This window comes from Oxyura jamaicensis, chromosome 15 (assembly GCF_011077185.1).
Source record: "Oxyura jamaicensis isolate SHBP4307 breed ruddy duck chromosome 15, BPBGC_Ojam_1.0, whole genome shotgun sequence".
In the NCBI taxonomy this organism is placed as follows: domain Eukaryota; kingdom Metazoa; phylum Chordata; class Aves; order Anseriformes; family Anatidae; genus Oxyura; species Oxyura jamaicensis.
In genome coordinates, this window is record NC_048907.1 from 2888271 (window position 1) to 2914955 (window position 26685).

The 26685-nt window shown below is 50.9% G+C and overlaps 1 protein-coding gene across 21 annotated transcripts in view; it reads left to right on the forward strand.

The window, feature by feature from the left end:
• The window catches only part of KDM2B (lysine demethylase 2B), a 107743-nt gene extending 81327 nt beyond the window's left edge, over positions 1-26416 (forward strand). For 12 of the 21 annotated variants that reach the window (XM_035340555.1, XM_035340551.1, XM_035340546.1 and 9 more), the window contains 10 exons: positions 8874-9098; positions 12619-12762; positions 17466-17552; positions 18101-18370; positions 21028-21701; positions 23070-23233; positions 23733-23894; positions 24151-24252; positions 24578-24796; positions 25153-26416. In XM_035340555.1, the coding sequence (XP_035196446.1) occupies positions 8874-9098; positions 12619-12762; positions 17466-17552; positions 18101-18370; positions 21028-21701; positions 23070-23233; positions 23733-23894; positions 24151-24252; positions 24578-24796; positions 25153-25334 (2229 nt within the window). In that variant the 3' untranslated portion in view covers positions 25335-26416. The remainder of the gene's footprint in view (positions 1-8873; positions 9099-12618; positions 12763-17465; positions 17553-18100; positions 18371-21027; positions 21702-23069; positions 23234-23732; positions 23895-24150; positions 24253-24577; positions 24797-25152) is intronic. The other 9 variants (XM_035340553.1, XM_035340547.1, XM_035340566.1 and 6 more) reach the window with 8 other exon arrangements.
• The last annotated feature ends 269 nt before the right edge of the window (positions 26417-26685 follow it).

The window sequence follows — 26685 nt, forward strand, 5'->3', positions numbered from 1 at the left end:
CACTACTTGTAATTTACTGTTCTCCAGCGTAGACAAGCCGAAAGGATCAAGCTGGAAAATGCTCTTTTAATAGTTCTTTCTGTGTATTAAATATATCTTTGAATGCTTAGCTGCTCTTGTGCAAGATGAGATTTTCAGAGAGCAATTACAATCGGAAAAGTTCATTTTGTTGTAGCGTTTTCCCCCCCCACTGATTCCCAATTTGTTATTTTCTATCATATCCTATCCGCTTGCTTTCTTTTAAATGCCAGCTCTGCAAAGTTTACCTAGCATTTGAAAACCACTCTGAGATCTTGGCGCGTGCGTCTTCAGTGGTTAACGCAGGCCTCGTAATTAGAGCTAATTCGTCAGTTGTGTTGCTGTTGCAAGTGGCAGACTGGAACACGCTCGCGGGGGGCTGAGGAGCGCGGCTCGATGCGGGTTACTGAGGGCAGCGACCTGCTGCAGCCCAGGTGGGCTAACGCGAGTATCAGCAGGAGGATCTATGCCATGATTTAATTTGCCATGAATGACATTTCACCGCGGTGTGACCGGTGGATTGTCCTTGGGGGATGTCACGAGGGATTTTTTTCTCCCGTCTGGATTGTGGAGCCAAACGTGGAGCGGGGAGCCTGGCGTGGAACCTGAGCCCGGGCTGGAGGCTCGGCCTGCCCCAGGCAGGTGTGGGACCCGGCATATCCTTCCTGATGTTATCTGTTCTCCTGCCCCTGCTGGAGGCTGACTGCTCGAACCACAAACACTGCGGTAAGCGTGTCGGCTATCCTCGCTTCGTATCTGTAAGCTCTCCTTTGTAGGCCTATAGCGGGAAACGCATCCCCCCCTTCCCTCTCTCCTCCTGAAAATGTTGGATTCTGATACTACCTTGTGCTTCTGAAAGCCAAGGCCTTAGGCACATGCCTTGCGTGCCTCAGCTTTCATCTGCTCCCGCTCTGGGTTGTGTACGAGCACAATGGGGGAGAGAGAAACCTGAGGAGACAGGCTGAACGTAGCCCGTGGCACGCTGGAGAGCCGCACGTAAAGGCCTCGCTTCTGGCATCACGGCGAGCAGGGTTTGGGAGAATCCCATCGCTTACCCATAATGTGAGCTTGATTTGGCAAGAGGACAGATGTGCAAACAAGAAATGGATATTTAATGTATTCACAATAAGGAAGGGATGTAACAACACCATTCGCTTGGCTTTTCCAGCAGTCACCTGTAACTGTGTTTAAAGCTGGGCTGAACTTTGTTACCTAAAGCTGGGAGGTGAGGCTTTGAGGGGCCAGAGCGTCACAAAGGCACAAGGCAGCATCGCTGCTCATGTGCCAGCTCCTGCCTGTTGCTGCCTCTTCTGCCCGGCCACCGCCGGGCTGATGTGGCCACGTGGTGATGCAGACCAGGGAACCGAGCCGAAACTAGTTGGGCAAAAATCCTGCTGTGAAGACCATCAGATCTGCTGCTTTATGGCTTCTCGGTTGCTCAGCACATGCAAATATTTAATCTCATGTTTAATTCTGTGTTGTGGGCGTAGGAGCCAGAGGCAAAATCCTAACAACTTGAATGGAAGCGGGACTTCCCCTGAAAGCAGCAGGGCCCATCGATGCAATGGGAAATTCAATTCTCAGCGCTCTACTTCGGGCCTGCGTGCCTTGACCCTCGGCACCACGCTTTCGAGGATGCCTCCTGCATCCGAGGCGCTGCCCGTGGGGGCCCTATGGCTCCCCGGCAGCTCCCGGCCGTGCCCATCTCAACCCCCAGCGGGGCTTTTTCCTCCGGGGCCCCTCGGAGCGGTGCAGGGCAGCATCCCCAGCATCCCAGCGCCGGGGGGGTGCCCGGAGCCGAGCCGGGCATTACGAGCGCGTCTCCTTTGTCTCCCTCAGCCCGTGCAGCGCCGCGCACCCCGCCCGGCCCGGCTCGGCTCGGCCCGGCACACCCAGGCAGGCCCCAGCCGGGCGGGCCCCGCTGCCGTGGGGGGAACCGGGGGGTGCCGGGGCTGCCCCCGCTGTCCCCCGCAGGCCGGCTTTGTGCGAGCGGGCCGCGATTGGCCGTGCCGCCAGGGCCAGCCCCTTCCTGGCTGCCTGGCATGAATATGCACGGCCCCCCTTCCTCCTCCTCCTCCTCCTCCTCCACCTCCTCCTCCTCCTGCATGTGTGTGTGTGTGTGCGGGGAGCGGGGCTCCGCCAGCAGCGCCGCTCCAGCCATGTCAGCTCGGCTCCGCCTGGGCCCACCATGAGCCATGGCCATGTCTGCGAGCGCCGACGAGGAGGACTACGAGTCGGAGCCGGAGCCCGAGCCCGAACCGGGGCCGGAGCCGGGGCCGGAGCCGGAGCAGGTCCGGGGCGGGCGGCGAAGTTTGCAGCGGGAAGGGAGGGGAGGAGGAGGCCGGGCCGGGCCGGGGAACAATGTGGGGCCGGCAGCGGGCCCGGCTCGGCTCGGCTCGGCCCCGGGCACCCGGCGGCGGCTCCGGGCGTGGCGGCGGCCCCGGGAGGAGCGGGAGCGGGAGCCCCCGGCGGGGCCGGGCCGGGCCGGGCCGCGGGGCAGCTCCGAGAGGGCCCCGCGCCCCTCTCCGCCGGGGAGCGCGCACCCGGGCGGGGGGGGGCACAGCTTCCAGCACCCGATCGAGCCTATTCGGAGCCTATTTCGTTATTTTTTTACCTCACGAAACGCCGAGAGGGCTGCGCGACTTCGGGAGGGAGCGTGGTGCTGAGCCCGCTTACCTGGTGGTGGTTCCAGGCAGAGCCTCCTCGTTCCGCTCCCAGGGATGGGGAATAAAGGGAAGGATGCGTGGTAAAATGGAAAGAGAACTTTTATTACTTCTCCCAGGGTTTATTCTCTGAAGGATTCCCTTTCCCTCTTGGGGAAAGGAGAATAAACTTTTTGAATTTATGAAGTAATCTGTGAAAAATAATCCAGAACACGCGTTCTAGATTGCGCCTTTTACTCTCTAAGAACTGCCTAAGCAATTAAAAATGCACCAGGAGTAGAATTAAACATGTGTACGCAATTTAAACACAAACTCACTATTTTTGTTCATAACTCAAGGTGTTTTGCTCTTTGAAACCACCTCATAATTTGCTTCTAGAGACAAGTTGGTACGTAGGCCGGGTGTTGAGTCTGCCCTCGTCCCACATCTCGTCCCTACCAACTTTACTGCGCTTCTCTTTATAATTTCCCCAAGAAAGCAGGGCTGCAGGAGTTGGGCCCGGGGGACAGCGGTGTGCCCCGGGTTTTCCCCATGGTGGCAGATCCAGCGTGGAAGCGTCAAGAGAGACTGGGCTGTGCCACCCGGCCTGGGGTAGTGACCGCCCAGGAACCTCAGCCGAGTCTAGGAGGAGTAACTTTATTAAGCCTTCGCTTAATTCCGTGGGTGGTGCGAGTGTGCAGGCCTGCGCCGTTGCTCCCGTCACTGCTCGGCTCCCAGACCCAGCAGGTGAAGCATCTCGGCCCCTTTCCTTTTCTCTTTGCCCCACGCCAGGCCTGTCCTGTTTGCTTCCCGCTCTGGGTGCGATCGCTACGTGCTTCTGGTGAGGAGCCGATAGTCGGGAGCGAGTCGGTCTCCGCTACATCGTACCTGTGAGATCGCTGCTGGAGGTGTCCCCAGGCTCTTTGTTTCTTCTAAAACCTGAGGCTTGGCAGAACTTCTGTATCTTAACAGTTCATAACAAAAAATAACATGGGAGAGCCACCAGCCTTTGCATGGAATCTCTCCTCCTGTGCCACGGGGATGGTGCCTGGCACGTAGCAGGTGGAACTGCAACTCTACGGGTGTAGCCGAACGGCACAGCTCCTGTGTGCAGGTAGTGCGGGGATTTTCATCAGTCAGTTTCTTCTGACTTTGGCCTTCACCCTCTCCCCTTCCCCTAGCCCGTGTCTGAACTAAGCAGGTAAAGCCCACCGTGTTCTCCAGCAGGAGCACAGATAGGATTTACCACGCTGAAGTGGCAGCCGATGCTGGCAGTGGGGGCTTGGGAAGGTGCGTGCCAGGCGTGTGTCCTTCATGCTAGGGGCAAGAAATACGATGGGTTTTGTTGGACTGACCCCGAGGGTTGGTCCCACAAAAGCTGTGTGTGTAACCGGACTGCGAAAAACGCTCCCAGGCGGTGGAATTTCTTCCAAAGATGAGAAGCTGCGTTTGCGTGATGTGCCCCAACGCTGTGTAGATTCCTGGTGCCTTTATTTTTAAGAGCTCCTACTTTGGATGCAGCTTATCTACAAACGCATATTTTTTCCAGTGTGTCTTATTCCACCCTCCAGGCCTAACTTCTGCCTCCTCACCACCAGAGGAAAATAAATGGGGGCACTTGCTTTGGCACTGACGTGCCGGCTTATCACGCCCTGCACAACGTCACTGCGTTGGCAGGAGGGCTGGTGGAGTGTTACTTACGTGACAATGAACCTGCAAGGTAGAAACTTTCCCGTTTGGTTGGGAAATAAAAAGTTCCTCTGCCATCCCTTACCCCGATGTGCCCCTTACTGGTGGGCTTGGGCCACAACCTGTCTGGCCGGCCACCTCCACCCGGCAGGAACGTATGGGTGATGTGACCATCACCACTCAGAAAACGGAGATCTCCTGAGTTAGCGCGTGTACGCTTTGGGGCAGATAGGTTGTAGGCAGATGCACTGAGTCTGTGGCGTTGGCTTGTGCTCTTCGCTTCGTGTGGCTTTTAAGGATGTTACTGGCCATCAGCCTGATTTTTGCCGTCTTAAACTAGCTTCCTCCGTGTCACCACCGAATGCCTGCAGCCACATCATCCTGCCCTTTCTTCCTCCTTCCTCTGGTTAGGGTTTCTGGCTAGGGTTGAAGAGATTAAATCAGGATGCAATACCTTACAGAGAGGTCTGTGCACCGGACTGGTGCCCCTCAAGTCCCAGATCCTCCTCTCGGAGCTGATATTGTGTGGATTTGGTCGAACTCCCGCAATCAGCATAACTGGAATCTGTCCCGTGCTACAGCAGGAAACCATCCTGGTCTTGCGAGCAGAAGGGATACGTGTATGTGGCACAGCACCTCGGAGCAGTGAAAACCACAGCTGTAAGATGTCTGTTCTTGGAGAGATTTACGCAGCGGGATACGTAAGCTGTTCAGATCATACTTGGGTAGGAAGGGAAGTGCTCTGGGGTCCCAGAAGGGCACTGCACATGCCCTTGGATGTTTCTGGAGGCGCTCAGGCTGAAGTGGTGGTGCAGAGCTGCTGGCAGCAGCAGGCAGGTCGCTGAAGCTGGGTGGTGGAGCAGGACCCATGCCCACTTGCAGAAATGCTTGTCTGGGCTACAGGCTTTGTCAGCCTTGCTTTTAGGGCAGGCCAGGACTCCTCCCGGACTGGCTTGTGCTGTCAGCTGATGTTCCTCTCCAGAGCAGAGGCGTTTGTATGCAAAATTGCCTGGTGACAACTCCAGCAGAGCCCGGTCAGCGCTGGGATAGCAGTTGGGGAACATCAGCACCCACTTAGCGATGCATTTACAGCTGATAGCTCTTGAAGGGTTGTCTCCAAAGTTTGATTTGGTAATTATTTGCTAATCTGAGATCTTTTGAATTATTCTTTGCAGCTGTGAAGGTCAGAAGCGTGTTGCTGTAAACAACAAAGCTGTGATTCTGTTGCAGACAGTGTGGAGGTCAGAGTGTATTGCATCCCATGGCCAAAACGTGCTCCCAGTACCCAGGTGCCGTACGGGTCGTGCTATGTCTGGTGCAGGAGCAAGCTCTGAGCATTCTGTTTTGCTTGGTGTGGTTACCTTTGTGTGCTGCGTAGCGGTAATATGGGGGAAAAGCCAGCAGAATGCCCTGTTAACGCATCTTGTTTCAGAGGGCACTGCAAGTCCACCAGCTTTCTAGGTCTCGGTGTAACAGAAGTAGGTATTGAGTGTATTTATCCTAATAGGTTTCGGGAGCTGCTTGCAGAGCCTTTGTTAGGAGCCTGTGAGAGTGCTCGGCATCACTTCAGCATCCACCTGCTCCTCTTCTGGAGGCTCTCCTGTGGCCAGAGAGGTGCGGGCACAGATCCTGTGGAGGTGCCAGAGAACACACGGGATCAGTTTTGGTAGCAGTTCAGGCAGCTCTGTCTTGACCCTCTGCTGTTTGTTGCATGAATAGGGGAAAAAATGTCTTCAGGTATGATATAAGCCTTCTTTTTGGGACAGCTGACAGCTGTGGCTGCCTGCCGCTTGCCCCATGTTCACAGGACAGCACCACGGAGTCATCCTGGGAGGGTGCTGAGTCTCTGCATGGAGTTGGGCAGCCCCTGAGAAGGAAATCTCCACCCAGGTTAGCTACCAGGGCTGCTGTACTGTGAGCCTGGAGGCTGAGCTGGCTGTCCTGCAGCATCTCTTCCCTAGCATCAACCTGGAATTCATCTGGCTGGCTGCCACGTGCTAAATAAACCCCAAGTCGTGTTGGAGGCTCCTTCTACCCCCTTGAATCCCGGCACCTTTCTAGGAGAGCAACCCCACAGGCCAGATTTTCTTCTGTTGAGGTTTATAAAGCGACCGCATTCAAGCCCCGTGAAACTGGATATGAGTGGGAATTCCTGCCAGGCCTCTCCAGCCTCGCTGGCTGGGACCGGGACATCCTGGTAGGAAACGGGGGTGGATCGAGGCTGCTGGGTTGGTAAGTGAGCACAAACCCAGCTGGTCCAGTTGCTTGGGTTTCCTGAAGAGCACTGAAGAGGGCTCGGTGTAGATCCGTTACGTTCGGTGAGGTCAGAGCTCTGCGTGGCTGCTTTCCGCTGCGTGGTGGTGATTTATGAGGAAATCTGTGTTGTGTGGTGTGCTCTGTCTTCCCTCTTGTCCTTACAGCTTCACCTGCCGGCCTCTTTTCTTTTATTTTTAAATCAGGATTCTCCATTTCTGCGTTGAGCAATGCCTTTCTGGTGTCCTTGTGCTCAACACACAGTCACCAGAACTGGGGCTTGGCTTGTGCCACTGTGGCAAAATCAGGAGTTGCCTTTGGGCTGGGAAAAGCACCAAGTTTGAATTTTCCCTGGGAGAGATTGCCTTTTTTTTTTTTAGAAAAAGACCATTCTGACGGCATTGTAACTGCTGTTTGCCCTCTTAAAAAACTTAATCGTGTTCAAACCTAGTGGGAAGGAGCCGGGCTAATGCAGAGCCTTCCACGTGCTGTTGGCAGACGGGAGCTGCCCGGGTTGTTGAATGTATTTCAGTTGAACTTACTCCCTTCGGTTCGTTTTTCTCATTTCCTTTGCTGGTGGAAGGAGGCTGTAATAGAGAGAGTGGAGGGGTGATTCATGCTGAGGAAGGAAATTATCTCTTATCTAGGTGCTAAGCCAGTCCTGCCAGAGCTGCCTTTAGCCTTGAGAGGCTGCAATGTTGGTCTAAAAGGCAAATATTTATTCTTTAGAGTGTCTGAAATTGATCTGAAAGCTGTGTCTAGTGCAGTTTCCGATGGGAAGCTACACCTCTCTGCGTTCACAGAGCACAGCGGGATTCAGCTGGCGAGTAGAACAGAAACTGCTGTGGAGGAGCGTAATTAAAAACTCGCAGGAATCCGTGTAACGTCGTCAGCTGAGTACTGCTTGCTCCCACCTCGGTTGCGATAGTGGGGCTGTGGGAGAGGAAGCAGAGAGGTCCAGCTCCGTGCTGCTCTGCTCTCCCAGCTCCGGAGCTCCTGGGCTGGGGGCTCTTCGAGTACCAGTGCTCTGCTGCATCCTAAATCACTGGGGGCTTGCTGGGATGGCTGGGAGGAAGGTCAAATGCTCGCCCATGTGCCTTTTTTCCAGGGTTACTGTACAGTAGGACACTTGGGGAAGCAGTCCATAGCCCTTTCTTTTAAAAGCTGCAGTGGAAATTGTGCGTGGCTTTCTGTAGCCAACCTCCTGCCTTGGTGACTGCCCAGAATTCAGCACAAACAGAAAGTGAAACTGGTTAGTCTGGCCTCTGTGTGCTGGGGGGCACAGAAAGTGGAGAAGTTGTACACATACTGAGCCAGCTGAGCTCTGCAGGCCCGTTACTGTCATCTTTACGGTGAAAGCTGTCAGTGGTAAGAAAGCCACACCAATTGGTGTGTAATTACCCCGTACGATGATGCTGAACTTAGCGACGTTTGGCTTGAGCTCTGTGTTCCTGTGCTGAACAGGGAGTTTCTCATTAGAACGTGAAATTCAGATATCCGGAGTGACTACGTTGCAGTTAACCTCATCATTTAAAATCTTTTCATGTTCCTTTAGCTTCTGCCTCAATGGTCATTGAAATCTAGACCCGGGATGCCCTTTTTAGCCTCCGCACAGCATCAGTTAGTGCTCTGGTTTTGAGCACTTGTTAGTGTTGGACAGGAGGGGAGCTACATTGGAAGGGGTTTTGCAGTATTTGTGGTTTAGTTCCTGTTTTATCACTTGGCAGCAGTTTGTACTTTTCTTTTAGGGAGATTGCTGTGACTTGAGCCATTGTTGCTGAACGTTTCCCTGCTGTATCTAGCCTCAGAATTACTTTTGCTGCCTCCTTGGACTCTTCCGAAGGAGGAAAGCAGACCTGACTTAACCTGGGCACAGTCCTAGGAGCTCCGTAGCCCAGAGCTCTGCGATGGCACAGGTCGTATCTTTGGCCTAAGCCAAGAACATCACTTGGGACTCAGTCCTGCACTGAGTTGTGCGTAAACAGATTCGCAGTGCCCTCCTGTTGCGTTGCGTTTACGATAGATTTGGCATTTCTCACTTGTGTCTAGGTTTCTTTGTCTTTTTACGATGCATCTTTCCCTCTAAAGGTGACAGAATTCCTTTAGCTCGAAGAGTGATTGCGTGCATCTGCTGGGTATTAGCCATCTGCGTATGGCTGATACATCTGCCGGGTTTACGTCTGCGACGTGCACAGCTCCTGCCCAAGGAATTTCTGTAGTTCAGGTGTTCAGTGGGATGTGCAACTAACCCTGTGTGTCTGGCTCTTTCAGAACAGGGCAGTCGGACGGCCCAAAGGGAAGCTGGGCACTGCTTCTGCGGTGAAGCTCGCAGCTAACCGGACGACCGCCGGAGCACGCCGGAGGAGGACGCGATGCCGCAAGTGCGAGGCGTGCCTGCGGACAGAGTGCGGCGAGTGTCACTTCTGCAAGGACATGAAGAAGTTTGGGGGGCCTGGCAGGATGAAACAGTCCTGCATTATGAGGCAGTGTATCGCAGTAAGTGCGCTTGTGTTACAGCTCGTTCGGAGATTTCTTCCCTACAGCTGCCTCTCCTGGTGACAAGGTGTGGGAACGAGAACCTAAAACTCCGTGAGATGGCTTTCGTTCTCAGTAGTATTGAAGGTAGATGTGGAGGTAATCAATCCACCAGAAATTGGTGCTCAAATCACACTGAAATTCTGGGATTTGGGGGAGAAAAGAGAGTGGGAAGTTATCATTCAAATGAGATGAGGCCTCTTTGGTTTGGGCCTCTGAAATTCCTGAGAAAGCCACCTTGCAACCATCTTTACCTTCTTAGCTGCTTGACCACCTCACGATGTGCAAAAGTCCTTGGAATCCCCCAGGACTTTGGCATTGGTGACCACAGGCTACTTGGGATCCCAATTCCAATTCATTTGCCTTTTACCTAAGCATACAAGAGGGGTTTGAGAAGAGCCAAAGAGCCATCCGCCATCCATCCCGGGGTCTTCCTCGGGGACTGGAAATGGCTGTTGGGGGATGCGATGAGTGTCAGAACAGGGCAAGCGGTAGTCAAAGCCGGTTTCCTGGGCTATTGTGATGTGTTTCTTAGAAGCTTCTTGAGTCGTAAGTGATAGCTTTGTGTTTAACATGTATTGACAGACTAGTCTTCCATGAAGTTCTGAATCATTGCTTTCATATCGACTGTCACTGAGCTCCTCAGGCCTTTTGTCCATGGTGCTCTTGTTCAAGAGGAAAAATTAGCTTTGGCTTTTCTCATAATTCTTTGGGAAGGCCTTTTGTGTAGTGTTGTTGAAGGGTTTTTTGTTTTGTTTTCTTATTTTTTTTGTGCTATTTTTTGTTTGTTTTGTTTTTAAGGGAAGGAATGTTGTTTATTCATAACTGAATTACACCATCTATCCTGATTTCTCACTAACTCTTGATTTAGTCGTGTTACAGTTCCTCTCACTCACATTTTTTTCTTTAATCCCGATGAAGAAACAGAAGTGGTGGCATTATTAAATGGCTCGGGTCAGGTTTTACAAACTGATACTCATTTAGGGTTCCCAGTAGTTGCTCCTGGTAGCCCATGCTGTGTCCTGCTCTAGGCCATGCAGTGCTCTTGACAGAGGATTGGATTCAGCTCTCCTGGATCTTTTAGCAAAGTGCATAGACTATCTACCTTCCCTCAGAGTGCTTTTGCAGCTCAAGTGTCTTTTTCTCTGAACACTTGATTTCCTGGAGTGTGGCATGAATCGAACAGCATGGATGAAGAATTTATTATTCTCCGGGGAGAAGAACTAGTGAAACCATGCTGCCTTTTTAGTGGAGGGATTACATTAGGGCTGCAGTGTGCTTCCTCATCCTGCCTGTTGTAGGAAATTCTCATAGTAAGGTGTTTCAGTCTTTACACAGGCTGAGCCTTGTGGAGGAGAGGAGCCGGGTTCTCTTCTGGCTCTGTGTACTCACCTTCTCATCCCCTCTTTTCTTGTGAAGAAGTATTTTTCAGTTGGTGTCTGCAGGTTTGTTTCCAGGAGCCGTGTTCAGAAGACCCGGCTCTGTAGCCAGGGCACTTTGATTCCTTGTCCCACCCGTGCATGTGCTCGAGAGGTGTCTGCTCTGTGAGTTCTCGGTGGTGTGAGTAACGGTGGGAATCTTGCAAACTTCCTTAGAGCAGCGAGAGCGCAGTAAATTAACAAGTTGAACCGTTGCAGTTTTTAATGGTGCTTTACGTTTCTATAGGCAATCCAATTGTCTTTACTCTTGTTCATTATGTTCTCACAATCGCAGCAGTAATATATTGTGGTCTGCATCCAACAGCTCCCAGCTAAAAGAAAGCACCAAAGCGAGGCTCGGTGGAAGTAATGATCCCCACAGTTCTGGGACTGTGCCTTCCTCTGGTTAATAACACTGACGATATTAACTAGGCGCAGGCTTTCATTAAACTCAGAAGCCTTTAGAGAGCCAGCACTGCCGTTCAGAGAACAGGAAACCCCTCTGCATTGCTGGTTCAATCAAGGGAGGAAACAGGAGGGCCTGGGACACTTGATGCTGCGTCGAATAGGTCTGAAGGGAGCGGGGGGCTCTGTGCTGGGAGGTCAGGTGGTGACAGCAGAGCTGCTGTTCCAGTCCGGCAGTGGGACAGAGCTAGGTGGGGCGCAGAGGAGGATCCCTAGACACCCTTGCTCCCAGCAAGAAAAGTTGTACTGCTTCTGGGCTGTTTGTTCCTTGGGGACGGACATAAGTAGTTGTTGTGTGGGAGATGGGACAGAACAAGCGGGCAGAGCTGTCGCAGCTCTGGGCAGCTTAGCTTCCCTCTGGTTTACCTGCTACTGGAGGGGTATCCTGGGGATTCCTGTTGTGTGCATGGAGGAAGGCTGGGAATTTAATAACATTTGAAAAATGCTTTGAAAGTGCAGCGTGGGTAAGTACTGGCATGAGAAAGCAGAAAAGCGTTGCCATATCTGATGCTGGTGTGTGGGGCAGCACGCTGTGCTCTAACGGCTTACCATAGTTAGTTTTTTCCCTGTCTGAAGCTTCCTGAAGGATGGGCTGTTGCTGCAGAGATTTGATTCAGTGTGTAGTTTTTCACTTCCAGTCTTTATTTGCTCCACAAATGAGAGATCCTTGCCATGAAAAGCCACGTCTCTGCTTCCAACTACCTAATAGTTAGGGAGCTGCAACCTGATCGATTCCATTTCACATTATAGCCAGCTTCTTACAAGGATCTTCCTTTTATTTCTTGTAATGGCTTGTACCTTATTGCAGGAAACAAGAAGTTTGTTCATCATTAACACTAAGGTAGCTTTTTAATTAGACCGGCATTCAGTGCTTTGACTTGGGTGATGGATATAAGGGATGCTGCAGTTCCCTTTCTGCCTCAGCAAAAGTTAGAGAAAAAAAAATACACCGAGCTTCCCACTTGTGACACTTCTGGAAGAGGAATTCTCCTTCTAAGTGTCCGTGCAGTGCTTTTTGCAATGCTCTGTTTGGGAGCAGGGCCTCCTGTAGTAGACTGCCAGTCAGCAAAAGGTCTGTTCCTGGGTCTCTTGTGGGCTTGCTGTGAGGGCTGGGTTGGGTCCCACGACATCTGCCTGCCCTGCCTGTAAAATGGGAGCTGCCACATTGCCAGTCAGATTGTGAAGCTTCACGGATGGGAACAGCGATGTTCCAGGTTGCTTCTTTTGCCTCCCGTTGTACGGGAGAAAAGCGACACACGTGCCAAGGTCTGTGTCAGCTCACAGATTCAAGGGACCCACAAAAAAAAACCAACCCAACGTTTTCATCCCTGCAATGCCCCACGGATTTCTGTTGCTAGAGGGAGGGCACTTTCATTCCCTGAACACATCGTGCGATGCTTGGTCTGGGTACCCAGCCCCAGTTACCAGTTTTTCTTGCCTTTGTTGATGTGCTGGGATGGAGCCTTCAGCAGTTTGCACAATTAAGCCCTATTTATCTTCTCTTTGGAATGAAAATACTGTAAATGCATTTTGAATTCTTCTGTTCCCATATGTCTTATGTGCCCTGATCAAGACTTCCTTCTGATATGTGTAAACAGCCGGTGTTGCCTCATACTGCTGTATGTCTGGTGTGTGGAGAAGCTGGGAAAGAGGACACTGTGGAAGAGGAGGAGAGCAAGTTTAATCTCATGCTAATGGAATGCTCCATTTGTAATGAAATAATACACCCAGGATGCCTTAAGGTGAGTGCAAGGATGTAATACCTGTTGGAAACAAGCAAACTAAAAGTAGATTAGATGTCACCTTAACCTAAAAGTAGGGCGCAGAAGTTAGAAAACTTGCACGGTTTCGTCTTTGGAAACTGAGTGAGCGCAGAGTTGGTGTGAGAAGCAGGACTGAAGCCGTGGCGTGCGCGGTCCTGGCTGGCAGGAGGGAGCTCTCTTCTGATGTGACCAGCATCCGTCCCCTGGCTGCCCAGAGCAAGACTACAAAACGTGCGTGCATGCAAGTGTTCTATTTATTTTTTTACTTCGTATTTAAGCAAGGTATCTCAGGTGGCACAGGAAGCTCCAGAGGACAGAAGAATTTACCTGTTGGTAGCGTTGGATGAGTTAGTCACAACCCAGCAGCTCCTTCCCGTGTCCCACAGAGTACAAGGAGTAGTTTGCTCTCCGGGTTTCTCCAGGCACAGAGCCGCCTTTTGGTGGCGGCTGGCTTAAAGGTGCTGTGAGCAGACGTTGCAGTAGGACTGCAGCTCTAGAGAACAAACTGAGCAAGTTTCAGGCTGCAGGAGCGCTCAGCCGCGGCTGACTCGAGTACTGCGAGCAGATACACTTCTGGTACCAGCAGGGAGGGTGATTTGGGGCAGGTCTTTGTGTCTGAGCACTTGGAAGCCTCCTTTCTCCAGAGCTGGTCGTGTCTCGGCTGCTCAGCCATTTCCTGTTGCTGATTTGTTTATGGTTAAAGTGATTTGCCAAAGCAAATGTGCTCTGACATACCATGCCCCAGAAAGCAGCCTTTGGCCCCTCGGGGATCTCCGGGAGGGGAGGCGCGTTCCTTGGGCAGGCCCGGGGTGATGCTCTCCTTGCCTTTCACTGTTCCTGCACCGTGTGCTGGGTTACACCGACCGACCCGTGTGTCCCTGGAGCAGGGAGCAGGCGGCTTTGGTACCCACAGCTCCTGCCACTCGTGGACTCGGGGAGCTTTGCTTGCTTCAAACAAAGCTTCGGGGGATGAGGAAGCGAGGGAAGGAGTTGCTCCTTTCTAGGGGCGCCTCGGTTCTGCCTTGCAGCTGCTGCTTTACTACTCCAGCCCCCCTCAAAGTGCTCCATGCCCCCCTTCCCTCTCCTTGCAGTGCCAGTAACGCTTTTTGGCTGGGTCCAGAGGCTGGGATTGTTGTCTAGTGGCAGTTCAAGCATGGTTTCCTCTCACTGTACCACATCTGGGACTGGTTGCACAGGATGTGGGTCAGATCTGTGAACTTTGCAAGCGCTGTTTGTTCCTTTATGCATATGTGATGTCCTGAGTGATGTTTTGGTAACCAGGAACAATGTTGCTCGAGGTATCGCTGACAATGAAACGGTGGGAGATTTGCAGCCTGTCTTGTTTTTTTTTAATTACTTGGTGCTTCTGTTGAGCTGCAATGGTGCGATGGCTGCTGGTGGCTACTGACCCAAACAAAAGGGCTCAGGGGGATTTCAGAATCGTCTTGGAAGGCGAGAGGAGAACAGCAAAAGGCAAACGGGACCTTTTCCTTGGTTCCCTCCTTCCTCTTTATTCCTGGGATCCGCAGTTTGCTGTGAGACGAGAGCCTGTTGCCTTATTTATGTGGTGCTCGAGCCCCCGAGGACAGAGTCCCATCAACAGCCCTTGTGGGAAGTGCCTCTGAAAGCAAACGTGGCCCCAGGGCAGCTGCTGTGGGTGCCCACCGAGAGGAGGTCCCCTCCTGTCCCAGAGAGCAGGCAGCAGGAAGACGCGTGAACCATGGGGGTCATCTCCAGCAAAACCTCTGGCAAATGTACTTTTGGGGGGAAACCAGCAGAAATTGGGCCAGGGAGGGGAGGAGTGAGCGTCCCTCCCTGCCTTGCTCCCCTGCAGAGAGAATTCTCTCCGGGGCACATCTCCAAGGCTCGGGCACATGCACTGAGCTACTCGTGGGTAGCTTGCTCCTGGTTTGGAGCCCGTCCTGCTCCAGCTTCCCAGTTTGGTTTTACGTGTTCATGGTGGGTTTTCTCCAGGAAAAAACAGTGTCAGGGGGTGGCCTCGTAGGGCATCTGCTACGTCTGTCGCCTGCCATTGCCTAATACTGGAGCTAGCTTAATCGTGCTGCCGAGGGCTGAGCGTCCAGCTTCTTGAGGGGCTTTTATAGCTGAACTTTAGATGATCTTTAAGAATCAGATGATCTTTTAGGTCCCTTCCAACCCGAAGCGTTCCATGAAGGTAGCTGGGGTGCATCCGTGCCCTGCCACACTCGCAGCCTCGAGGAGCTCCTGCGGGTGCCCTGCTGCCAGGGCGCGTTACACACCTGTGTAGGAGCTGCACGGAGGGCAGCCAGGTTGTGGCATGTCCTGAGGAGTGTCACAGGGTGCTTCCTGACATGCCACTGCTTTTCTTGGAAAACACAATGCCAACGCGAGCGCTCGTTCTGCTGAACAGCTTCTTAGGAAAATCATGTTGGCAAGCCTTTCCTGAGCACAGCGCTGCTTCCAGAGGAAGCCACTGAGCTTTTCAGAGGAACATTGCCTGTCGCTGTAGCAGAGCGTTTGAATCGAAGCAGTATTGATGGATTTCTCTTGCTGCAAGTCCAATCGCTAGTAATGCTGGTTAGCACGGGGCACCAAGTGCAGTGCCTGATGCTGTTTCCTTAAGGAAAAGGCGATCATTTTCCCAGTAAGATCCTCTTCTTTCTCGTCTCAGGCAGATGTACTGATAATGATGGAAAAAGGGGGATATTTTAGGTGCATTGACAGAAAAGCAGAAATAGTGAATTAAAAACAAAGTCCTTTTCCAGCACAGCTGCATTTCTGGCAGTCTTCAGCCCAGGTGTGTCCGTGCCTGGGTTGTTTCAGTCTTGGCGCTGCCAGAAGTCAGGGCTCTCACTCAGCAATACCAGACCAACATCCCGGGGTCTCCTCACTCCCCGATAGCAGACCTCCCGGCAGCGCAGGCTCACACTGAGGCTCCCTGAATCGCCTCCCTCGTGCTGCAGGTACGGTTTGAGGCTGCCTCCCGCCGCGGCTCTGACGCCCACCTGCAGTTTGTAGCAAACACGCCGAACTGGCTCCCACCCAGCCTAGGAGGCTTGGGACAGATTCAGTGGCAGGTTTGTGTGTGTCTAATTAGTTTGCTTACAGTTCCTCACATCTGTTCAGTTCCTTAAACTTCACAGAAGGGACGGAGCCGTAATGCTTTCCCTTTGGTAGCATTTGTTCTATATTCGGTGCGGGAAATAACTTGTTCCCAACTTGGGCTTGGGCCAGGGATTGTTCCCCCGAGGCAGAGATGGATACAACAGCTCCTGGAGTATCTTACACCTACCATGGGAAAGAAGGTTCAAAGGCACGCAGTTGTGATAAAACCAGTATTTAAATTCTGCCCACTTCATTTACTCGTTTATTAACTCCAAAAGACTTGCTGAGAGAGGCTGACATGTCATCACTCTTGCTGGATGGTGAAACTAGAAGGGCTGCTGTCTGGCTCGGGGACTGCAGGAAGCAGCTCCCTAAAAGCGGCGCTCGCTCCTGCACAGCCAGCAGGTTTTCACCCAGCTGGGAGCAGGAAATGTTTCAGAAACAAGAAAAATCTGCAGATCTTTGCCCCTGCCTGTTTCAGCAGCAGTCTCCTGCTACTGTGCTGCCCATGCCCAGCTGTTTGTCTTGACTGTAGACAACAAAAACACGCTACTAGGCTTTTGTCTAAACATATATCCGAATCCTTAAGATGCGAATGTGCCATCAGTGAGCATATGTTTGTGTGGAGGTGCTTTTAGCCTAGCTGTACTGTTCCCCCTCAGTTCCATTCACAGAAATTTCTTTTCAAGCCGCCGATCTCCTGGTTGAGGGCTCCCGTGTGGAGAGGCAGAAAGCACCTTCGCAGCCCTCTGCTTTCGGCTGCGACGCGAAGTGCAAAATGTCCCGGTCCCGCAGAGGGAGTCAAGTAGTAAGAGCTTCTCTTCCTCCCGCTAGCTGGGGAACTGGGAGGTGCGGAGCCTTGAAAACGTTTTCATGTGTCCAGTCTTCTGAAAAACAGCGGGCCTGTTCTCCAGCTGACTTGGCAACCGGCGTTTTTACTGGCACACGAGCTTGGGGGCTGGGTGCACGGGGCTGCGAGCTCCGTCCATAAAGAGAAATATTTTAAGGAACACTTGATTACAGTGCAGGGTGCTCTGCTTCTAAAAATGCCTGCCAGTATTAGTATACGTGAGAACGCGTGTATGGGAAAAATCCCTTCCTATTAAAAGATCAGGCTGTGCCTCGCTTCGGGGTGGGGGGGGGACACGGGACGGGACCTGAGCCTTTCACATCGATGCGGGAGGCATTTGGAGGTGGCACAATTACAGCCCTTTTTGGGGAGAGGTTTGTGTTTTCTTTTCTTTTTGCCTTTTTAAAATGATTAATATTTTTGCAAGAGCAGAACACGTCCACTGTTAACTAGGACTGCCCCTGAGCTTCACTAAACCCCAAACCTGAACCCCGTGTCACATACCAAGTTGACCAGCACGCCTGCCTCCCGTCGGTGTTACCACAAGGGCGGTTTTGTGGGACTGAGGCTGTGCTCAGCACCAGCACCTCTGGTGATGGGGGTTTCTTTCCCGTAGCCATCGGGAGGGCAGCAGTCGCTCAGAGAAAACGAGGAGCTGTAAGAATGCCTCTGAATGGTTCTGCCTGCAGACTTTTGCAGCTTCCTGTAGCTTGCTGTGAATTGAGTTGTGCCTCTCTTTCACCAGGTGAAGGAATCAGATGGTGTGGTTAACGATGAGCTGCCGAACTGCTGGGAGTGTCCAAAGTGCAACCATGCAGGGAAAACTGGAAAAGTGAGTTTAATGGGGATAAGTGGTGCTGGAACGAACTACAAAATCTCAAGCATTCCCTCTGGCTTGCAGATACAATTCTGCCCAGTACCAGCTTTTGTTTTTGTGTCTAATTCAGTTGAGTCAAAGGAAATAAGCTCTTGGCTTTCTGTTTGTTCCCCACTCGTTTTCTTTATTTTTCTCCCATGCGTTTCACCCCAAATCTGGGGAGAATGTAGGTTAGTTCTGTGCATTGCTGCATGTTAAATTCTAAGATGAAAATACGTCTTTGGATTTTGTAAAAAGGGAAAAAAATAGGCAAAACCTGAACTGTCTATTGGAATCAGGGCAGCGTTGTTTGTTTTCTTTTTCTTTTGTGTTTTCTTTTTTAAACTGAGACACTGCAAGTGTGTATAAAAACTTCTTAAAGGTTGAAACTACTTCTCCTGTAACTCCTTGTTAATGCTTTTGTCTGTTACAAAGTGATCAAGCCACCAGTGCTGGAGACAACTTACATAAATAGCTGAGAAAGGCATGAGATATAAAGTTTGTTTGTGTTTTGTGTCTCTTTGGCGTACAAGCAAAAGCGCGGACCAGGATTCAAATACGCATCAAATCTCCCAGGCTCATTGCTGAAGGAACAGAAAATGAACAGAGACAATAAGGAAGTAACAGATGCTGCAAAACGGAAAGGGGACTGTGAAGAAACTCCCAGGCGGAAATCTGAGGAACATTCCAAAAAGACTCAAGTTGACTCAATACTGAGGAGAAAGTCAGACGAAGTACATCTGCGGAGGAAAAGGAAATTTGAGAAACCCCAGGAACCCTCTATGAGAAAACGGGTATGACAAAACACCCTTATGTACGTACGCAGATGCGCGTGGGCTGGTTGGGGCTGATGTCTCTTGCCTTCTGGCTTGTACCTCGTCTTGAAATCCCAGATTGCTACAAAAGAAACTGCGATGTTTTACCTTCCGCCCTGAAAACTGCTAGTCTAACAGGACAGTAGTTTGAATGGTGAAGCTCGGGTTGACATTCAGAGGCTGAAAACACTGGGCTGTGGCTGTTGGTTTATTCAAAGTACTGGAAAACCCACTTTAACTAAAAAGTCACTACAAGATGCTTGGAGTAGGATCAAGGTGAAAATCAATTTTTTATGGAGACCTTTTCATCTTTAGCCACTTGGTGGCGCGTGGCAGCATGTTTTGTGGCTGATTCACTGATGTACAATGCTCATAACTGATCAGAGGACCTTTAGAAATGACACCTTCTGTAGCCTGCAGAGAGGAGGAGCTGCTCTCAGCAGCGATGTAGGCAGAGCTTCTTCCCTGAATCTGAAAGTCAGAGCTCTTGGGCGAGGCAGGGACACTCCGAATTGTCGTGTGGATTACAAAATATGCTAATAAGGACGTACAGAAATGCTCGTTTGCAGAGGTAGAATTGAGGACCTAGATTTCACTTCTTTCACTAATCATCAGATGGCTTTAACACTGGGATCAGTAGCAGGTTTTGTACTGCTTGTGTAGTTCACTAGGACTCGGTAGTCAGTCTGCCCCTCAAGGCTTGACAGAGGGAGTGCTACAGTACAGTAAATACAGGGATTGTCGGTGCTTTGGTGGAGCGGGAGAGCAAAATGCATGACACCAGGTTATGCATATCTGCTTTCTGGCCATGATTTCCTTTTCCCATCCCTGCGGACTCACTGGAGTGTTTATGGATGGCTTGAATTGCTCCGTGAAAGCCCCCCAGCGTGTGAGGAAGGCATTGCTGGTCGCCAAACCTTCAACAGACAGCAGAACAAGTGTCGTGTTTGGGGGTTCTTACTTGTCTTTCTTCCAACAGCTAAGACTTGGACAAGAAGAGAAACTCTTCGGGAAGAAGGTGTTTTGCCTTTTTAAAAGATGTTCTCAATCCCTTTTCATCCTTCTCGCGTGAGCTGAATGGTGAGCCAGTTCATCAGCCATGTCTTTATGTCACAGCAGGCATTTTTATTATGCCACGTACATCTTGAAGTTACAGAGCCTCTCTTGCAAGCCTTTACGCTCCAGCATAGTTAGCTGCAGTGTCTGGATCTGTATTTTCTAGTTCTGTGCCCTGTATTAAAACACAGTCGAAAGGCGTGTTTTTACGGCCCCAAGGAATAAAATCCAGTTCCTGTACTGATGTTTTGCTCTCCTTGCGTGGCAGAGCCCTGCCCCTGCCACGCACCCCCCCAGCAGTCTGTATCACAGCACACTCGTGAAGCCCCCCGCTGGCACAACATTGATTCACCTCTCACCATCTGCTGTGATAACAGGACTCTGATACCTTTAGGTTACGCGCTCGTCAGAACCCTGCCCGAAGGATGCTGCTGCCGGCAGTAGTCTGATGGTTTACTTCTTTTCTTCTACCCTGTCGTTACCTTTCTGCGACCTCTTCCTTTATTATACGTTTAAGGACAGGGTGATCAGCTTTCTCTGCAGTCTGGAACGTAGGAGCAGGTCACTGACTTGATCCAAGTAGCTTATTGCAAAAGCACAGGCATTCTGATGCAGCAGGTGTGTTCACAGCAGTTCACCTTTTCTTGCCAGTCCTGAGCTCTTCTCGTTTCAGCTGTTTCATTTTAGCAGTTGCTAGCTTCTTCTTGCATGCAGCAATCAATTAGTCTTGAAGTCTTCCTTGCTTTTGGCTGACACGTCTCCTGCATTTCCATCCGGTGCGCATCCAGGAGAGACTAGATTAAAGCAAGTGAGCGAAGCGCGGTTCGCGTTTACGAACGGTGACCAGGGCAGGGAAGAAGGCGCCAGCCAGCCCTCGTGAGCCCGCGTTGCGTCGGAGATCGTGGCAGCGTGAGGTCCCGTCCGCCTAGCAGTGGCAGACCTGTCAGTCGCAGCCCCTGTTCTGCATGCACCGGAGGCGGGGGAAGCTTGAGAAGATGAACCGAGTTCAGTAGGACATAAAGGGGCAGCTAAAGTGTGGTTGACCGAGGCTGTGAGTATCCAGCAGTAAAGGCCACAACAGGAGCACAGCCACAGTGCGAGCCGGTGATGGCAATCCAGGAGCTTTCAGAAATTCAACTTTGGGCCGTTCGGCACCCACGTGTGTCAGGCAGTGTTGACAGTGGGAGCTTTGCCCAATGAACGCGTCCCGAGCCTGGTTTCTTCTGGCCCGTTGGGGAAAAAAAAAACCTGTCTATAGTATGCTGTTCATCTCGTGTATGTAAATTGTCTGGTGTGTAACGATAAGGCCCTTAAATCTGCAGGATTGTGCATGGTGAATCAAGGCGTTTATCACTCCCTCGGAGTCCGGAGAGCCAATAGCTGGCCTCCTCATCCGTGCGATGGCACTTGAACTTGATACCTTTGGCCGGCGAATGTGCCCATGTGCTGGGACGGGTGGGGCGCTGTGCTGGCAGGCAGCCCGGCCCCCCGGGCACGGCTGCCCTGTGGAGCATCAGCGTGCCGAGTATTGCCGAGCGCCTTCTTGCTCAAATAGTCAGCCCTTGTCTCTTCCTTTTCAGCGGCGATCGTGGAAGGCTTCAGATGACCGAGCTGCCATGATCAAACCCCTGCGGCGCCTCAAGCAGGAGCCGGAGGATGAGCTGCCAGAAGCACCCCCCAGGTCCAAGGACAGTGACCAGTCGCGCTCCAGCTCGCCCACCGCGGGTCCCAGCACGGAGGGTGCCGAGCCCAGGGACAAGAAGAAGTTCAAGATGAGGCGGAAAAGGCGGCTTCCCAATAAGGAACTGAGCAAAGAGCTCAGCAAGGAGCTCAACCAGGAGATCCAAAAAACCGAGAACAGCCTTGCCAATGAGAATCACCAACCCATCAAATCCGAACCGGAGAGTGAAAACGAGGAGCCTAAGCGCGCTTTGAGCAACAGCGAGAGACTCCATAGGTTCAACAAGGGTTTGAACGGGACTCCCCGGGAGCTGAGGCACCAGCTCATCCCCAGCCTGCGAAGCACCCCTCGGGGAATAACCCGGCCCCCGCCTTCGCTCTCTCCTCCCAAATGCATTCAGATGGAGCGGCACGTTATCCGGCCGCCTCCCATCAGCCCCCCTCCGGACTCGCTCCCCCTGGATGACGGGGCAGCCCACGTGATGCAGCGGGAAGTCTGGATGGCTGTCTTTAGCTACCTCAGTCATAGAGACTTGTGCATCTGTATGAGAGTTTGCAAGACCTGGAACAGATGGTAAGGAGGGGGGGAGCCGAGCTGGGTCTGATGGGGGGAGGCTCAGAAGGGAGGTGGGTGACGGGATGTGCTCGCGTCTGCTCAGAGAGCTGTGCAGTTAGTGAGGCTCTGCTGAGCACAAGGGGAAAGGGTGCCCAGCAGCGTCTAAAGGAGTAGCTTGTCTTCTGGTGCTTTCTCAGAAGCACTTCTGGTGGGAGTTCTGTGTTTGTGCACCAGGCTGCTGGAGCTGGAACCCCCAGAGCAGGCTGTTCCGTCCGGAGACACCACGATGTTCTGCACGCTGGAACAGGCAGCCTAGGTCGTGCTAAGCCTTGGTGTCACTGTGCCCCCAGGAGCTGCTCGCTGCTAGCGCAGTTGTTTTTGCAGCTCAGCCATTAAATATCTGTCAAGATACAGCGAGGATCTCCCGGCGCCCTCAGTGTTCTCCAGAAGGTCCGTTCTGATCGTTGCCCTGTAGAGGGTACACGAAGAGCGATCCTGTCTGCTGGTTCTCTACCAGCAGAGCTGGTGGAGGAGTCTTTTATCATCACCTTTACTTCCAACGTGTCTGTTGGGTGCTCAGGGCACCAGAGTGTAAAAATTGACACAGTCAGTGACTGTGCCACAGCAGGAAGCATTAGTGAACAGATTTACACGTTCCACTGAACTTGCAGAACTTTCAGTAAAGTGTCTTGTTGGCTGTCATCTGAGAGTCAGCTGTGATGTGCACACCGATGGGCAAATTACAGAGACTCCGTGGTAGCACAGTGCAGCAACAAACTGGGTAAACGCCAAGATGCTTTTTCCACTTACGTACAATATTTTCTAGTGGAAGATGCAAGAAAAGTTGGAGTCTTGCAAACCCGTTAGGGTTTATTGTTGGTGGCCCTTAAGAACCATAAAGACAGTGTAGGTGTGTAAGTCACCCAGATGGGAATGATGCAAAACCACAGAACCAGGAGAGGGGGATCTGCTTTATAAAAGTCACTGGGTTTAGGTGGGAAGCACAGGGGAAATCGGGACAGTAGCTTTTAAAACCAGTCTTTTTATTCAAAAGGTAAGAAAGGTGCTTGTGTTCAGGCTAGAAGATGGATTTAATAAACATGGTGATGGCTTAGTGGCATCCTAAGTTGTTGACATCTGTAATTCTGTAGAAATAATTCCATACTTCATTGCATGATCTGTTTGATGGAGAAACTTGAAACGTATGTAGCATTGATTCTGTTGGTGTGCTTCTCTTAGCACCACTGAGCCTTATTTTGGTTATTTTCCATTAAATGCTGTAGTTTTCCCTACCATTCATACCGTTCAATGACACCTTTTAAAGTATCACGGAAATGAAAACAAGTGCCAAATTAAAGCGCTGTTGGCTTTTTTCTTTTTGGGTAGGTGCTGTGACAAAAGATTATGGACCAAAATAGATTTAAACCATTGTAAATCCATCACTCCACTTATGCTTAGTGGCATTATTAGGAGACAGCCTGTAACCCTTGATCTTAGCTGGACAAATATATCTAAAAAGCAGCTGAGCTGGCTTATCAACAGACTGCCAGGTAAGTGACGTTTTCTTGATCACTTCTCACCAAATCTGGCAAAACCATTTGTATCTAACCTGCAATCTCTGAGGAATGGCTGGCAGGATCCCTCTGTCTGATGCAAGGAATAGATACGTAGGGATGAAGCATCAACATGTTAAAATGAGCCCAAAAAATAGTTATGTTGTGACTACTTGGTGTTGTAGGTAAAGTAATTTGAGGCAGGTCTTAGTCTCCGGGTAACATTGCTGGGGGGAGTGCCTGTGCTGACTTGATCAGCAAAGCATACGGCTGAGGGCTGCTGGAGAACTGTTCTCCCCCACAGGAACGAAGTTGCAGGAGGAGGGCGAGAGGGAGGGCTGGGCAGGAGGAGGCTCACAGGGTCCCTGCTTGCCCTGGAGCGCGGGGATCGTTTGTCAGAGCAGCACTGGGCTCACCCCAGCCTGCGCGCGGTAGCAGATCACTACGCACGCCTCTCTGGGTAGGCCACGTGCTCTAATTTCTTCTGTATCTGCAGGTCTTCGAGACCTGCTGTTATCAGGGTGCTCATGGATAGCAGTGTCAGCACTTTGTAGTTCCAGCTGTCCTTTACTCCGAACTCTGGACGTGCAGTGGGCAGAAGGCCTGAAAGACGCCCAAATGAGAGACCTCTTGTCGCCACCCACAGATAACCGGCCAGGTAACAGGCGGGAGGAGCGCGGGAGGCCTGTCCCATCTGCCCTGTGGCACGTTCTGCTGCTAGTCCCACCTGCAGGGAGCGGGCAGGAATCCCTGCAGCTAGCACCGGCGGGGTTCTGGACTCTGCTGGCATGAGGTGGTTCAGTAGTGACTCGCAACGCCTCACTGGAAGCCGCTGGGTATTGAGTGATGTTCTGACTGCTGAGCAGTCATCTGAGCCACTGTGCTGGTTTTCTGTCTGACTTTCTTCTCTTCAGGCTGCAACGGGTGTACTTTAGAGAGTATGGAAACACTTTCTTCCAGTTCAGGGAAGGAGCAGTTCTGTGGGTCATGCCACATTCGCCCGGATTTCAGCTCAGGTGAAATTTTGAGCAAATCAGATCTGCTTTCTGGCATGCACTGCACAGCCTACTGCTTATTCCCGACCTGTAATTCCGCTGGGCCCCTGCAGTTACTTTCATCCCTTTTGTTTTTAAAATCAGGAGGTGGTTTTTGCCCACGTGCCTGTACCAAAAAGACAAGTGTTCCTGCTGATGTCCCCTCCAAAGCAACAGACAGGCAAAAGCGTCTGAAGTTAACTTAGGGCAGCAGTGTTGTGTGTCACAGTGCATTTCATAGAGACTTGCAGATGTTGGCGATGTGGCATGAGGCTTGGAGGAGTGACCTGCCTCTCCTGCTTTCCAGGTCAGATCGACAACCGGAGTAAGCTACGGAACATAGTTGAGCTGCGCCTGGCCGGCCTGGATATTACCGACGCGTCTTTGCGGCTGATCATAAGGCACATGCCTCTGCTCTCCAAACTCAATCTCAGTTACTGTAATCACGTGACAGATCAGTCTATTAACCTGCTGACCGCAGTTGGAACCACCACGCGGGATTCGTTAACAGAAATTAATTTATCAGGTACGCAGCACAAACCCAGGGGAGGGAGGAGGATGGGAACTGCTCATTTCTGCTAGACTTGTGTGAAATACTCGGCGGTGGAAGTGGTTTTTCCCACCTATCTTTTCCTCTGCCCCCCCGTGTAACTTCCCCACCAGTGCTCGATTCCTGTGCTGCTCCACTTTATCTCATCAGTTACACAACAGTCACAGGGATCAGAGAACGGCAGCCGGGCAGGTTGGGGTGATTTTGGTGTCAGCACAGCACAGGAGCAGAAAGGGCCTTAAAACGGTCGGGTTAAAGCGTCCTTGTGCTGAAGAACAAACCAAGACACGCTGCTACATTTATTTCTCTCCCCTCTTTTTTTGTTTTGGCAGACTGCAATAAGGTTACTGACCAGTGCCTGTCCTACTTCAAACGTTGTGGAAACATCTGCCAGATTGACTTGAGGTACTGCAAGCAAGTGACAAAAGAAGGCTGTGAGCAGTTCATAGCAGAGATGTCAGTAAGTGTTCAGTTTGGGCAAGTGGAAGAAAAACTTCTGCAAAAACTGAGTTAGTTAAAGGACATGTGTAAATACTGGGGCGGGGGGGTTGGGGGGGGACTAAGAACATGTAGGGATTTTATTTTCAATTGGGAACTTGGAATATTGGAAGATGCCGCAATTGGATTTTACAACTCTTGTCGAGAACAACGTTAAACTACCCATGTTAAGAATTTCAACTTGTGCCACTAATTCAGTCTACCTGGGATGTCCTGCACTGGCTCTTATGCAAATTCATAAGGCGACTGTTATTGATGATAATTGTTCACACCCGGAAGAAGACTGATCTCCAAGAAATACTGTTATTTAAAGTACCACAGCATGTGCTTGGTAGTGTAAATTTGATTTCTGCTTTTCATTTCTTAAAACAACAACAAAAAAAGTTGGTGTCATTAAAGTGGACCACGCACTGCATTTCTGCCTTCTTAACACATTTTGTTTTGTTACATCTTACATTATGCAGAACTATTTTTGTACAAAAATTGTTTAAAAATTATTTATGCAATGTTTGAATGCATTACCAGTGTTTCGGTTTTGATTGCCAATTTTTATCTTTACTTATGGTAGGAGAGAACTTAACCTATACTTCGTAGACAGTATCTATCTACAAACGTGCCCAGGTCAGGAAAAGTAGGTTAATACTTTCAACTTCAAGCATGTTTTAATGGAAGTTTATATCCTGCTTTGTATACTTCAGAAGTGACATAAGCATGTTGTGGAAATAAGGTGTAAATTATAGTTGAAGTAAAACACTTTGCCAAGTTTTATCTGTATAGAAATCACCTTTTTCTCAAAATTTTAAAAATTCCAATTTCAGCTTTTGCACATAGGAGGGTTTCACTCTGTAGCATGAGCTCTTGTACTCAATATAAAATTAATTTATACAGTGAGTCCAGCAGTAGAATAAATGGTCAAACGTAGTCTCTCTTTCTTTGAAGTGTGAGTTGAGTTCTCATTTAAGGTTTATAACATGGTTATTTCCTGATTGTAAAATTCTGCATTCATAAGTGCCATTGTTGTAAGGTGTTGTTTTCGTAGACCTTCCTGATGCAGTTTTACCTTTGTTGAATTTGTATAAACAATTGTACAAAAACAGACACTGGCTCTGAGGGCTTTTGTTCAATTTGGGATTGCCTGTGGGGGAAGTCGTGGGGACTTCAGGGGTGGGGAGCGCTTGTAATAAGTGCAATTGAGCAAGTAGGTGGACTTCTTGCTGAGAAACGGACTTGTTGACTTCTCTCATGTGTTGTGCAGAGTGAAGGAAAATAATTGTACTGAGCAAGACTTAGAGCAGAGAAAGTAGCATGCAACATAACACAGCCAAGTCCTGGTTCTGCGTGCTGAGAAGGTAACTGGTTCCAGCCTT